We start from the raw sequence: 14532 nt of genomic DNA, 5'->3' as shown, positions 1-14532 counted from the left end.
ATGCCACTTTGTTTACATTGTCTACATACTCATCTCATATGTATATACTGTACTCGATACCATCTACTGTATGCTGCTCTGTACCATCACTCACTCATATATCCTTATGTACATATTCTTTATCCCCTTACACTGTGTATAAGACAGTAGTTTTAGAATTGTTAGTTAGATTACTTGTTGGTTATCACTGCATTGTCGGAACTAGAAGCACAAGCATTTCACTACACTCGCATTAACATCTGCTAACCATGTGTATGTGACAAATAAAATTTGATTTGATTTGACCCTTTTGCCCCTCAGAACAGCCTCTATTCTTTAGGGCATGGACTCCACAAGGTGTCGAAAGTGCTCCAAAGGGATGCTGGCCCATGTTGACTTCAATGCTTCCCGCAGTTGTCAGTTAGTTGGATGTCCTTTGGGTGGTTGACCATTCTTGATACACACGGGAAACTGTTGAGCTTGAGAAACCCAGCAGCATTGCAGTTCTTAACACACTCAAACCGGTGCACCTGGCACCTACTACAAAACCCTGTTTAAAGACACTTAAATATATTTTTTTTCACCCTCTGAATGGCACACATACTCAATCTGTTTCAAGGCTGAACAATCCATTACATTTACATTTAAGTCATTTAGCAGACGCTCTTATCCAGAGCGACTTACAAATTGGTGCATTCACCTTATGACATCCAGTGGAGCAGCCACTTTACAATAGTGCATCTAAATCTTTTAAGGGGGGGGGGGGTGAGAAGGATTACTTTATCCTATCCTAGGTATTCCTTAAAGAGGTGGGGTTTCAGGTGTCTCCGGAAGGTGGTGATTGACTCCGCTGTCCTGGCGTCGTGAGGGAGTTTGTTCCACCATTGGGGGCCAGAGCAGCGAACAGTTTTGACTGGGCTGAGCGGGAACTGTACTTCCTCAGTGGTAGGGAGGCGAGCAATCCTTCTTTAACCTGTCTCCTCATCTTCATCTACACAGATTGAAGTGGATTTAACAAGTGACACCAATAAGGGATCATAGCTTTCACCTGTTCAGTCTGTCATGGAAAGTGCAGGTGCTCCTAATGTTTTGTCCACTCAGTATATAATATTCACTGTACCGTTTTGTAGCTGAAATTGCATTGTTTACCCACTTGTTATCACTGTTGGCAAGAAGAACAATGTTTTCTCAGCCATTTGTTTGTTATAAGTCAGAATGTAATGGGGAATAATATACTGAGTAAAGAGGGAGATGTTTTCAAAATATTGTGATACATGTACAGTACTTTGGTTTTCATACAGTATGTCTTTACAAAACAGATCTTTCCTCCAATCATTTCAACAAACAGCTAGTCACATAGAACATGTGGTGTTCTCAATCATTCTATCACCACATGTTCTACCAAAGATATATAATTTACTCTGAGTATTGTTTGCTCAGCTTAGAAATAAAATCCACCCCCAACAGTATGTTTTGTCTTTAATCAATTGTCCAACCGAATACCTCATTTAATTACACATTCTTTCTACTTTCTTTTTCCAGGAATCCAGAATGTTCTGAGTCTTTTCTGTGCGGTTCTGACCGAACACAAGGTTTTGTTCCATTCTACGAGCTACCAGAGACTAGGGGAGGCGTCGCGTGCCCTGGAGGCGCTCATGTTCCCCCTCAAATACAGGTACGTGATTGGCCCGTCGGTCTCCACGGTCCCCCATCAGTCCCCATTACACCTCGTTTATTGACATGACTTGCCTTGCACCAAATGTGACTTTCTTTTTTTTGATCGTTTCTTATTATCGTGATTTGTTTGTTCCTCTGTAAAATTGTTACACTTAGGCTGGCTTTGATTAGGAGTCCATTGAAAGTTCAAACGTATTAAGATGTTCATGTTGATTGCGTTGCCATCTGACTTTCTGACGTTTTGTGACTAAACCAAACAACATTCCAAAATGGTCTTGGTTATCTGTTCTCATATGTCTTTAAGGTGAAAACACTTTACAACCGCCAGGTTGCAGTTGTAAATGAGAACTTGTTCTCAACTAGCCTACCTGGTTAAAGAAGTTTGATGTGGAATTTGACCTGGCAAGTGTTGTGTTTCCTCACTGTCGTCTCCCGTTTGAAACTCAGTTACCCATACATCCCCATCCTGCCGTCACGGCTGCTAGAGGTGCTGAGCTCACCCACCCCCTTCATCATCGGGGTCCACTCCATGTTCCAGAGCGAGATCCAAGAACTGGTGAGGGATCCTTAGCACCTTTTCCAGACATGAACTGCCTCTGACCCTGATTCAACATGTACAGTACACCAGGGATAACAACATACCTTTATTTAAACCGATTCATTGAACGCTTGCCCAATGTAACCAGTTGTCAGTGAATAATGGAGCCGTGTGATATATTTGAGTCACTGTACATTTTAAGGAAATGCTATGTTGAGCTGACATTCCTTGGGCCGATTGATGCGGCCTCCTGAGTCCCTTAGATTCAGGGAGTTGTGACTCCTCCACTGTGTTGGCCAAGAGCCTGTTTTGGCAGGTTTCGGCCTTAGTTTCTCTTATATGCTCTGCCATAGTAATGTAGAACGTGCTCTACAGCTAAAATAGGAATCTAACTAACTCGAAAGGGTTGTTTAGTGATGTGTGTTGTCTGTCTTACAGTTGGACGTTATCATAGCTGATCTGGATGGAGGAACCATAAAGATTCCAGAGTGCATCCACCTGTCCCAGCTCCCTGAACCACTGTTACACACCACACAGACTGCCCTGTCTCTGGTACATACCTGTTACACACCACACATACTGCCCTGTCTCTGGTACATACCTGTTACACACTACACGGACTGCCCTGTCTCTGGTACATACCTGTTACACACCACACAGACTGCCCTGTCTCTGGTACATACCTGTTACACACTACACAGACTGCCCTGTCTCTGGTACATACCTGTTACACACTACACAGACTACCCTGTCTCTGGTACATACCTGTTACACACCACACAGACTGCCCTGTCTCTGGTACATACCTGTTACACACTACACAGACTGCCCTGTCTCTGGTACATACCTGTTACACACTACACAGACTGCCCTGTCTCTGGTACATACCTGTTACACACCACACAGACTGCCCTGTCTCTGGTACATACCTGTTACACACTACACAGACTGCCCTGTCTCTGGTACATACCTGTTACACACCACACAGACTGCCCTGTCTCTGGTACATACCTGTTACACACCACACAGACTGCCCTGTCTCTGGTACATACCTGTTACACACCACACAGACTGCCCTGTCTCTGGTACGTACCTGTTACACACTACACAGACTGCCCTGTCTCTGGTACGTACCTGTTACACACCACACAGACAGCCCTGTCTCTGGTACGTACCTGTTACACACCACACAGACCGCCCTGTCTCTGGTACGTACCTGTTAAACACCACACAGACTGCCCTGTCTCTGGTACGTACCTGTTACACACTACACAGACTGCCCTGTCTCTGGTACGTACCTGTTACACACCACACAGACTGCCCTGTCTCTGGTACATACCTGACTGCCCTACACACACACTACACAGACTGCCCTGTCTCTGGTACATACCTGTTACACACTACACAGACTGCCCTGTCTCTGGTACATACCTGTTACACACTACACAGACTGCCCTGTCTCTGGTACATACCTGTTACACACTACACAGACTGCCCTGTCTCTGGTACATACCTGTTACACACTACACAGACTGCCCTGTCTCTGGTACATACCTGTTACACACACTACACAGACTGCCCTGTCTCTGGTACATACCTGTTACACACTACACAGACTGCCCTGTCTCTGGTACATACCTGTTACACACTACACAGACTGCCCTGTCTCTGGTACATACCTGTTACACACTACACAGACTGCCCTGTCTCTGGTACATACCTGTTACACACTACACAGACTGCCCTGTCTCTGGTACATACCTGTTACACACTACACAGACTGCCCTGTCTCTGGTACATACCTGTTACACACCACACAGACTGCCCGGTCTCTGGTACGTACGTACCCAGCATACAGTGGGGCAAAAAAGTATTTAGTCAGCCACCAATTGTGCAAGTTCTCTCACTTAAAAAGATGAGTCCTGTAATTTTCATCATAGGTACACTTCAACTATGACAGACAAAATGAGGGAAAAAAATCCAGAAAATCACATTGTAGGATATTTAATGAATTTATTTGCAAATTATGGTGGAAAATAAGTATTTGGTCACCTACAAAACAAGCAAGATTTCTGGCTCTCACAGACCTGTAACTTATTCAAGAGGCTCCTCTGTCCTCCACGCGTTACCTGTATTAATGGCACCTGTTTGAACTTGTTATCAGTATAAAAGACACCTGTCCACAACCTCAAACAGTCACACTCCAAACTCTACTATGGACAAGACCAAATAGCTGTCAAAGGACACCAGAAACAAAATTGTAGACCTGCACCAGGCTGGGAAGACTGAATCTGCAATAGGTAAGCAGCTTGGTTTGAAGAAATCAACTGTGGGAGCAATTATTAGGAAATGGAAGACATACAAGACCACTGATAATCTCCCTCGATCTGGGGCTCCACGCAAGATCTCACCCCGTGGGGTCTAAATGATCACAAGAACGGTGAGCAAAAATCCCAGAACCACACGGTGGGACCTAGTGAATGACCTGCAGAGAGCTGGAACCAAAGTAACAAAGACTACCATCATTAACACACTGCGCCACCAGGGACTCAAATCCTGCAGTGCCAGACGTGTCCCCTTGCTTAAGCCAGTACATGTCCAGGCCCGTCTGAAGTTTGCTAGAGAGCATTTGGATGATCCAGAAGAAGATTGGGAGAATGTCATATGGTCAGATGAAACCAAAATAGAACTTTTTGGTAAAAACTCAACTCGTCGTGTTTGGAGGACAAAGAATGCTGAGTTGCATCCAAAGAACACCATACCTACTGTGAAGCATGGGGGTGGAAACATCATGCTTTGGGGCTGTTTTTCTGCAAAGGGACCAGGACGACTGATCCGTGTAAAGGAAAGAATGAATGGGGCCATGTATCGTGAGATTTTGAGTGAAAACCTCCTTCCATCAGCAAGGGCATTGAAGATGAAACGTGGCTGGGTCTTTCAGCATTACAATGATCCCAAACACACCGCCAGGCAACGAAGGAGTGGCTTCGTAAGACTCATTTCAAGGTCCTGGAGTGGCCTAGCCAGTCTCCAGATCTCAACCCCATAGAAAATCTTTGGAGGGAGTTGAAAGTCTGTGTTGCCCAGCAACAGCCCCAAAACATCACTGCTCTAGAGGAGATCTGCATGGAGGAATGGGCCAAAATACCAGCAATCGTGTGTGAAAACCTTGTGAATACTTACAGAAAACGTTTGACCTCTGTCATAGGCCAACAAAGGGTATATAACAAAGTATTGAGAAACTTTTGTTATTGACCAAATACTTATTTTCCACCATAATTTGCAAATAAATTCTTTAAAAATCCTACAATGTGATTTTCTGGATTTTTTTTTCTCATTTTGTCTGTCATAGTTGAAGTGTACCTATGATGAAAATTACAGGCCTCATCTTTTTCAGTGGGAGAACTTGCACAATTGGTGGCTGACTAAATACTTTTTTGCCCCACTGTACACCAATACTCATCCTTGGAAATCACATATCCCCATTAGACATTTCACATTAGATCATAATGAGAATGTGTTTTTTTGCAAACAGTTGTATAATGTTCTGTCCTTATGTAACTAGTATAGTCATTGTAATGATTTTGTTCATGTAATCTGAACCATAAAAGTGTACTTAGTCTTGACTTTGTTTATTCCTAAGAGGCATTTTATTATTTTCAGGTTTTGCATCCTGATTTGGAGATAGCTGACACTGCCTTCCCACCCCCTCGCACAGCCCCCTCCAACCTCAAACTATTGGTAAGGCACCATCATTCCAGTAAACAGTGTCTTCACCCTTTACTCCTGGCCATGTCTCATTGTAATAGATGGAGCCTTTTCCCAGAACATCATGTGTTTGTGATATGAGGAGGACACCACTGCTCTGAGATATCTCCTGTAGCACGCTCGTCTCTTGTCCGACCTATGAATAGCACAAAAATGTGTTCTTCAGTGGGGGTTTCCATTTCTTCAGATGGTAGAATAATCACGTTAAGATGTGAACTGAATTAACAAGGGGGTATTCATGGCATGTTTGTGAGGTGACTCTCCCCTCTCTCCCTTGTGTTTTCAGGATAAGGAGGTGCGAGCCGTGTTCCTCAGGCTGTTTGCACAACTCTTCCAGGGCTACAGGTCCTGCCTGCAGCTCATTCGCATCCATTCCGAACCTGTTATCCACTTTCACAAGGTGAGATCAACTCAATCTGGGTGGGTCAAAAGTCCTATTGCCAACTGAAGCCATGTGCTCCATCACACCCTCAATGTGTCTCCTAATGACGCACGTTTGTCAACCATGCTGTTGTCATTGCAGAAAAGATCACATTTCACTGATCACTGCAATATAGGTGGTTACCTTATTCAATTTGTTTGTCCCCATTAACATTTGATAGGCTGATGTGTATCCCTTGTTCCGCTCAGCCTGTAAAATAATGTTTGTAGAGAATCTAAGAACAAGAGGATTCTCTCCTATCCTGTCTTATCCTGTTTGATAAAGCTGTTTGGAGGTGTTTTTGTTTTAGCGTGTGTGTTCTTGGGATGCGCTTTAGTGACTGACCGTATGACTCTTCACCATGCTATCTGCTTGTTTGTGTTAAGTGCTGTCAGCCTTGGCCAATGGCCTCGTGATGAGCCATATGAAATATATCAAATAAAAATAGAAAAGTAGCTGGGTTTGTATTTGTTTGTGTCTGCGGTGTCTCCGTGGTAACCTCTCAGCACATCCCTCACAAAGTACCCCACATGGCTCGGATTATGGGCCAGGAATTCATCACGAATCTACAGAAACTCTACGCTTTTTTATGGAGAGACGTAGACTGGGGCGTCTAGAAAAACTGCCCCCGTTTTCTATCTCTTTCACCCACTAGCATGAATCACAGGCCTGATTCAGCATATCTTCAGTCATTTGTTTCACTTTTGTGACTGGGTTCATTGTAAATAAAATAAAAAGTCAAATGAAGAGAAGCAACTCAGAAAAGGAAGGTTTGGCTGTTACAGTCCTAAAAGTACATCTTAATGTACCTAACATTATTTAACCTTTGACCCTGTCCCCCTACAGACTGCCTTCCTGGGCCAGAGAGGCCTGATTGAAAACGACTTCCTGACCAAGGTTCTGGATGGCATGGCCTTCGCTGGCTTCGTGTCTGAAAGGGGTCCGCCTTACAGAGCCTGTGATCTCTTTGATGAGGTATGGCTACTGTAAGCAGACTGCATGTTTTGCAGCTCCAGTATGATTTAACAACATTTTTTCTAATTTCACTGTTGTATGCAACTGGGCTTGTCGAGAGATTGTATCATTCGGGAACAGCTTGACTGACTTCTCGTTGGTTTTGTAGCTGGTGGCCTTTGACATGGAGCGCTTTAAGGAAGAGGCGGCCAGCCCTGCCAAGCTGCAGAAGCACATGAGGGAACTCTCTGACCAACTGTACAAAAACGTGAGTTAACTCAGCCTTTGGGCCTGTATGCTATAGTGTTCACATTAGGCACTTTCTGTACTCTTCAGTGTTCTAACATGTCCTATGGCCGTCACAGATGTTGTTCTTGTCTGTATGTTTTATTATTGAATGGTCCATTACAGGAGAATCCCAACCCCCACATGGCGTTCCAAAAAGTGCCTCGGCCCACAGAGGGCTCCCACCTGCGGGTGCATGTGGTGCCCTTCCCCCTGCTGGACGATGAGAAGGTGGAGCGGCTGCTGGCAGAGGGCCTGGCCAAGCATCCCAGCGCCCCTGCCATCACTACCACCACCCGTGCAGAGAGGAAGTGTGTGGTGCCTGCCGGCCCTCCCGTGGGTACGTGAGACACAAACATCAGCTCTACTTCATGCCTGCTCCTGTGTGAGACACATGGCTTGGCAGGAGTCTGTCTATAATGTGTTAATAGCTGTAAGTACTTAGTTTCTGAGTATTGAATGGCGTCTGTACTAGCGTAGCTAGTATTTCTACCACTCTTGTATTCCTAACCTGCTCACCCCTCATCTGTGCAGTGTCCATCATGGGGAAGATGGGCTCAGTGTTCAACAGCGCTCGCAGGCTAGAGGTGGTAAGGAGCTGCATCTCCTTCATCTTCGACAACAAGACCCAGGAGACGGAGAAGGTGACGCACGGCATCCTCCCTAATCCCTGTCTCTCAGCACAGTGTAATCAGCCACGTCTGTAATGGCCCAGACACCTGGACTGACATCCATCCCTCCGATTACAGCAGGCAGCCAACCGTGTGTGTCTGTCTGGAGTTAGCGCTCTCAACTCTATCAGGCTAATTATACCTCCCAGCTGGGAGACAGGACCACACTGGAGACAGATAATCAAACACTTAGACTAGCTTCATAATCTCCTCGTTATCAGCAGAAATAACCCCATTGTTTTAACACTGAGGTTAATGACATAGCTGTTTTGCTTTCTGCTTTTTCCCGTAAAACATTTACACGTAAAGGATGCTCTTTGATTTCCCCGCACAGTGACACCCCCTATAGAAGAGCCCATAGGAACGTTGATGCAGGTGTCCCGTGTGTACTGCATGAAATGGAGCCAGTTCCTTTATGCCTGCACCTCTGGCTGTAATAAGCAGGTTATATAAGGCAGACATGCATCCCTGTGTTAATAGAGGAACACGCAGTACGCCAGCTATAGACCCACCTCCCCCGAGCCTATAAACCCTTTACCTCAATATACATTATACAGCCAATGTGAAACCCATTACCCAGACGCGTTACCATCACATTTGTTCTCATACTTTGACATTAGTATGAAATGTGTCGTATTAATATTTCCCAGAGGTCAACAATTCACTGTCTGGACTGTTAATATTGTAGCTGCTATTGTACCTGTTCTTGGCTGTAGCTGGTTCTAGAATTCTGGGATATTAAGAAATCATTTCAGAAGATGATTTGTTCATGTATGTCGTGGTGTCTTATGGTTTTAAAAACAGGCTCTGTGTCTGCTGTGCTGTGTTCCCAGACCCTGCCGGCTGCGCTGCGTGCTCTGAAAGGCAAGGCGGCTCGCCAGTGTCTGACTGAGGAGCTCAGTCTGCATGTCCAGCAGAACCGGGCCATACTGGACCACCAACAGTTTGACTACGTCATCCGCATGATGAACTGTGCCCTCCAGGTGGGTCAAAGCTCAGCCAGTCTGTCCCTGTCATACCTAAGTAATGTGACTCTTCCAGAACAATCCACTGGCTGTGTTATTTTAATTTTATTTGAACCTTTATTTAACTAGGCAAGTCAGTTAAGAACAAATTATTATTTACAATGACGGCCTACCCCAGTCAAACACGGACGACACTGGGCCAGTTGTGATTCCCAATCACAGCCAGATGTGATGCAGCCTGGATTCGAACCAGGTACTGCAGTGACACGTCTTGCACTGAGATGCAGTGTCTTAGACACTTGGGAGCTATTAAAGTTCAGTGTGCGTGCGGTATGTCCCTCCACGAGGTAGTTAACATCCCTCCAAAAAGTCTCTCTGAATGTCAACATACTCCTTCTACAAAGGATGGAACACTGTTTTCTAATAGCTAATGCACAGTAAGTGTCCAGATGTCAGTGGCAGACTTTTGTCTTGGGTGTCCCCTAACATTCTCAGAGGCAATAACAGGTAAACCACAAAATATTTGAGTAGCAGGAAGCTGGAGTTTGTTTCCAGGCACTACCCTTTAAACAATCCCACTCTGGGTGCGGTGATGTGTTTTCATGGGCTTTAACTGGTTCTAATTTAGCGTGTCTGAAGTTGTCTATAATGGAAGCTGTACGAGACAGCGAGAGCATGTGCCGGCTGACCAAGTGCTAAGCAGACAGCTCTGGCAAGGTAATGTGATGTAGAGCTCTACTTGTTCCACCACTCAGATAGCTTCCTAGGGTACACAGGTCTCTGGCAACAACACGTGCTGCTACTGCACCATACATGCTGTTACTTCCCTTCTCCCTTACTTTAGTCATGCTGCTGCAGGTGGAAGAATGGCCAAATCATAAATTTTCCCAGTGATTTATGCTCAAGTTAGTCTTCATTTGCAATAGTTTGACAGATTGTCAAAAGTGAGTGCTCACTGCGCACCACATATCTAGTAAAGGTTGGTGTTTGATATACCTGGGTGCTATTGGGTTTTTGCGCTATCACTTCGGTTATTAGACAAAGCGATTAGTGGTTTATTCTGCTCTCCCTGTGCTGCACACGCCCCATAAAGTTTCACTCTGCCATCAATCAGGTGGGAGAGGAGGGCTCGGAGCCAGAGCTCAGAGCTGAGGCCTCAGTGGTAGTTCCTCATGTTTTACAGCCTCACATGGCCGTTGCCACGGGGATTTAATGATTCGGAGCAGTGTTCACAGAGAGCAACTTTTAATGGAGTGGCTCTGGATTCCACGCATTCTTCTGGCCAAATGATCGAGGACGGCGAGCCAATTAATCCCACCATCTGCCTTTCGCCTGGGTGTGTAGAGGTCACTGGCCTCCCAACTTGTAAAATAGCTTAAGAGCCAGCCAGCCGACTAGTGGCTGTGTAATTTATACATGACAGAGGTATATAGGCTCTCCCTTCCTGTGCTCCTGTCAGCAACACGGGTTCTAGGAGCTGTGCCATACCACCTGGTTTCAGTTGCCCCCTGCATGCATAGCTAACCACATGTCTTCAGTATCTGAGTCCAGGTCCCACTCTGTCCAAGCCAAGGAGGTGATGTGATGAAGCTGCTGGTCCTACAGTAGTCTCCCTGTGGTACAGAGCTGTTGAAAGACACCACAATGACACTGGGACTCTCTCGATAATAACTGCAGATTAGTCTTCTTTGTTGCAAGATCTGTCTGGCGAATACCGGACCGTTCTGGAATATACAGAACAATGTAGAAATGCTTGTCTATTAGGTTGCTTAATGTGGCTGTGTTATCTGATAGCTGGCCTGCGAGCGTGTCTGACATGTATTGTGTTTCTCCCCAAAATGGGATCCTGATGTGGAGTTTTAAAAAAATTGTTCAAGGAACAGATTAACAGTATTTCTGCAGAATAAATAATCTCCCCCTCAAACTGGACATGAGCATTTTCAGTGACATCGCATTGGGAATACTGAATCCCTAGGCAGATGCTATAAAACGAAGCATGTGAGATGCATTCAATACCAACCTTCAGAGTTGATTAGTCAGGATAACAACCACGTGTGAGTGTGTGCACCCTGGACCAGAGGATTGTTATTTAGAGCCAAGTGCAGCGGAGTGACTTCGTGTGGATTTATACAGACTGTCTCTCTAGTACCGTGTTTGGTCCAGGGGGCACTTGGCAGGGTTTCCCATAATACAGCATGGAATATGTCAGTAGAGGGAGAGGGTGACGGACTGGAGAGAGGGGAGCAGAGAGGTTCTGTCTGGCTGTGGCACGAAGACTCGGATCAGCATCAGTCCAGGGCCCTTGTCTCTCCTCAACAACCACTATTCAAACCCAAACAACAGATGGAGACTTGCAGATAGAGTCCACCATTAGAGATGGACATCTCCACACCAAAACATCCCCAGTGCATCTGAGAGGAACTGCCTGTCCAGCATAATACGGCACTACTGGTGACCTACTGTTGTGACTTCACCCTTTAAGGTAGATGGATAGAGTCCAGTGTGTATATTATCTCCAAACCTTCAGGGTTCTCATTTCACCAGACATTCCTGTCTTATTTTGATTTAATCTCTGCTTTGCCTCGCAAAACAAAATAAGCAACAATTTTACTCATGGAGCTGGTATTTACAATGGAGCGAGGGTTTCCTTGCCAAAAGGTTAGCTAAAACATAGCAAGCATTTCTCTATAATTTCATTTAGCTTTACGGTGTAATACTGTGTTATTTCTCCCCTATATTTTCACTAAGGCAACAACAAGCCAGAGGTCCATCCATTCTGCAGTTATTTGGTCCTGATTCTGTTTCCTGATCCGTAGCCCAGGTCCATGGATTTGTCTCAGATGGGCTGTAATAGGAACAGAAATAGCATATTGCCTCGGCAGTAATTACTCTCGTATTTCACTTTCAACCCTCTCCTCTCAACACCCTTCCCTGTCAAAAAGCCCTTGGAGATATATCACAGATTGCACTGATGCCAGTGATTGTGTGTGTGTGATCCCTCAACACCCCACAAAGCTAGTGTGACCTCTACAGTGTGCTATGCACCACAGTCTCTGTACAGTGACAGAATGATGCCTCATTAGAACGAGATGGGAGGCATGTGTGTTTCTATCTAAAAACATCTCACATTCCTGATGATATCATCATTCTGAGGCCAATCAAGAGTTTATGGGCCACATGTAACATGTCAGTTTGGGGCTAATCGTAGGGGTGCGTACTAGGAAAGGTGATACCTAGTCCAGTTGCACAACTGAATGGATTCAACCGAAGAATGTCTTCTGCATTTAACCCAACCTCTCTCTGAATCAGAGAGATGCGGGGGCTGCCTTAATTGACGTCCACGTCATCGGCACCCAGGGAGCTGCTGTTGTTGGGGGTTAACTGCCTTGTTAAAGGACAGAACGGCAGATTTTTCCACCTGATTTGAACCCACAACTTTTCGGTTACTGGCCGAACACTCTTAGGCTACCTGCCGCCCCCTGTGTTGCCCTGGTTCTGTTGACTGTTAGAAGGTTAGCATTAGCAGTTCAAACTGTTTTGAAGGGGCACTTGTCCACAGGGAGCAGTGTTTGTTCTGCTGAGTTCCTCTGTACTACAGTATGAGTCAAAGCAGTGTGTGTATACAGTACGATACGTTTCTGCTTACTGACAGACAACCAGGTGAGAGTGGGGATAGTCCTTTCTAATGGAAGTAGGTGTGGGATCTCATCACTCAGAGTAGTTCTTTAAAACTTCTTAGGGCTGCAATCCCGTTAACGGGATGATATGACAATAGCCAGTGAAAGTGCAGGGCGCCAAATTCAAAACAACAGAAATCTCATAATTTAAAATTCCTCAAACATACATGTATCTTATACAATTTAAAGGTCATCTTGTTGTTAATCCCACCACAGTGTCCGATTTCAAATAGGCTTTACAGCGAAAGCACCACAAATGACTATGTTAGGTGACCACGAACTCACAGAACAACCCAGCCATCTTTCCAGCCAAAGAGAGGAGTCACAAAAAGCACAAATAGAGATACAATTAATCACTAACCTTTGATCTTCATCAGATGACACTCATAGGACTTCATTTTACACAATACATGTATGTTTTGTTTGATAAAGTTCATATTTATATAAATAAATAAAATCTGAGTTTACATTGGCGCGTACGTTCACTAGTTCCAAAAACATCCAGTGATTTTGCATAGCCACATTAATTCAACAGAAATACTCATCATAAATGTAGATGAAAATACAAGTTATACACATGGAATTATAGATATACCTCTCCTTAATGGAACCGCTGTGTCAGATTTCAAAAAAACGAACCACGCAATAATCTGAGACAGCTCAGAAAATAAAATTATCCGCCATGTTGGAGTCAACAGAAATCTGAAATCACATTATAAATATTCCCTTTGATGATCTTCATCAGAATGCACTCCCAGGAATCCTAGTTCCACAATAAATGCTTGATTTGTTCGATAATGTCCATTATTTATGTTCAAGTAGCTACTTTTGTTAGCGCGTTTAGTACACAAATCCAACCGCTCGTGCAGGGCCATCCGAACGTCGGATGAAAACTTTTAAAAGTTATATTACAGGTCGGAGAAACTTGTCCAACTAAGTATAAAATCAATCTTTAGGGTGTCATCATAAATCTTCAATAAAATTCCAACCGGATAATTCCTTTGTGTGTAGAGAAGCCATGGAACACTATCATGTGAATTGCGCATGACCAGCCCTTGGCTCTCTGCCAGACACCTGGCTCATTCAGCCCCACAACACAGAAGCCTCATTCAAGTTTCTTGACGGTTGACATCTAGTGGAAGCCCTAGGAAGTGCAACTTCATCCATATACTCACAGACATCATTCAAACAGTTTTAGAAACTTCAGTGTGTTTTCGATCCAATACTAATAATAATATGCATATATTAGCAACTGGGACTGAGGAGCAGGCTGTTGACTCTGGGCACCTTTCATCCAAGCTACTCAATACTGCCCCTGCAGCCATAAGAAGTTAAATCAGGCTGTACTGTAACTCAGTGGATGTCTGTGTACAGCCACTGAGCCCCAGCTTGGCCGTCCTCAACTCCACACTTGCCTGAAGCAGTGCACTCAAGGCACAACATAAGTCACCTCAAGTACTTGTCAGTCCATGGAGGACCAAGTGAGCCTTCAAGACTGGACTTTATTGTAATTTCTGTGTTTTCTTCAGAAATCTGAAGAAAAAAATATTTCTGAGGAAATGTCATTCCCTGGTGCAGAACATGCCCATGTTTGTCC

At 44.7% G+C, this 14532-nt stretch overlaps 1 protein-coding gene across 1 annotated transcript in view; it reads left to right on the top strand.

Moving 5' to 3' along the window:
• The window catches only part of LOC115112205 (myotubularin-related protein 13-like), a 168004-nt gene that overhangs the window by 101117 nt on the left and 52355 nt on the right, over positions 1-14532 (top strand). Inside the window, exons 7-16 of the mRNA XM_029639079.2 lie at positions 1522-1654; positions 2104-2212; positions 2633-2746; positions 5858-5935; positions 6249-6362; positions 7230-7358; positions 7507-7605; positions 7749-7962; positions 8157-8266; positions 9127-9276. Coding sequence (XP_029494939.2) covers positions 1522-1654; positions 2104-2212; positions 2633-2746; positions 5858-5935; positions 6249-6362; positions 7230-7358; positions 7507-7605; positions 7749-7962; positions 8157-8266; positions 9127-9276 — 1250 coding nt within the window. The remainder of the gene's footprint in view (positions 1-1521; positions 1655-2103; positions 2213-2632; positions 2747-5857; positions 5936-6248; positions 6363-7229; positions 7359-7506; positions 7606-7748; positions 7963-8156; positions 8267-9126; positions 9277-14532) is intronic.

The sequence above is a fragment of the Oncorhynchus nerka genome, linkage group LG27 (genome assembly GCF_034236695.1).
Source record: "Oncorhynchus nerka isolate Pitt River linkage group LG27, Oner_Uvic_2.0, whole genome shotgun sequence".
NCBI lineage: Eukaryota > Metazoa > Chordata > Actinopteri > Salmoniformes > Salmonidae > Oncorhynchus > Oncorhynchus nerka.
This window is presented reverse-complemented; position numbering and strand designations above follow the sequence as displayed.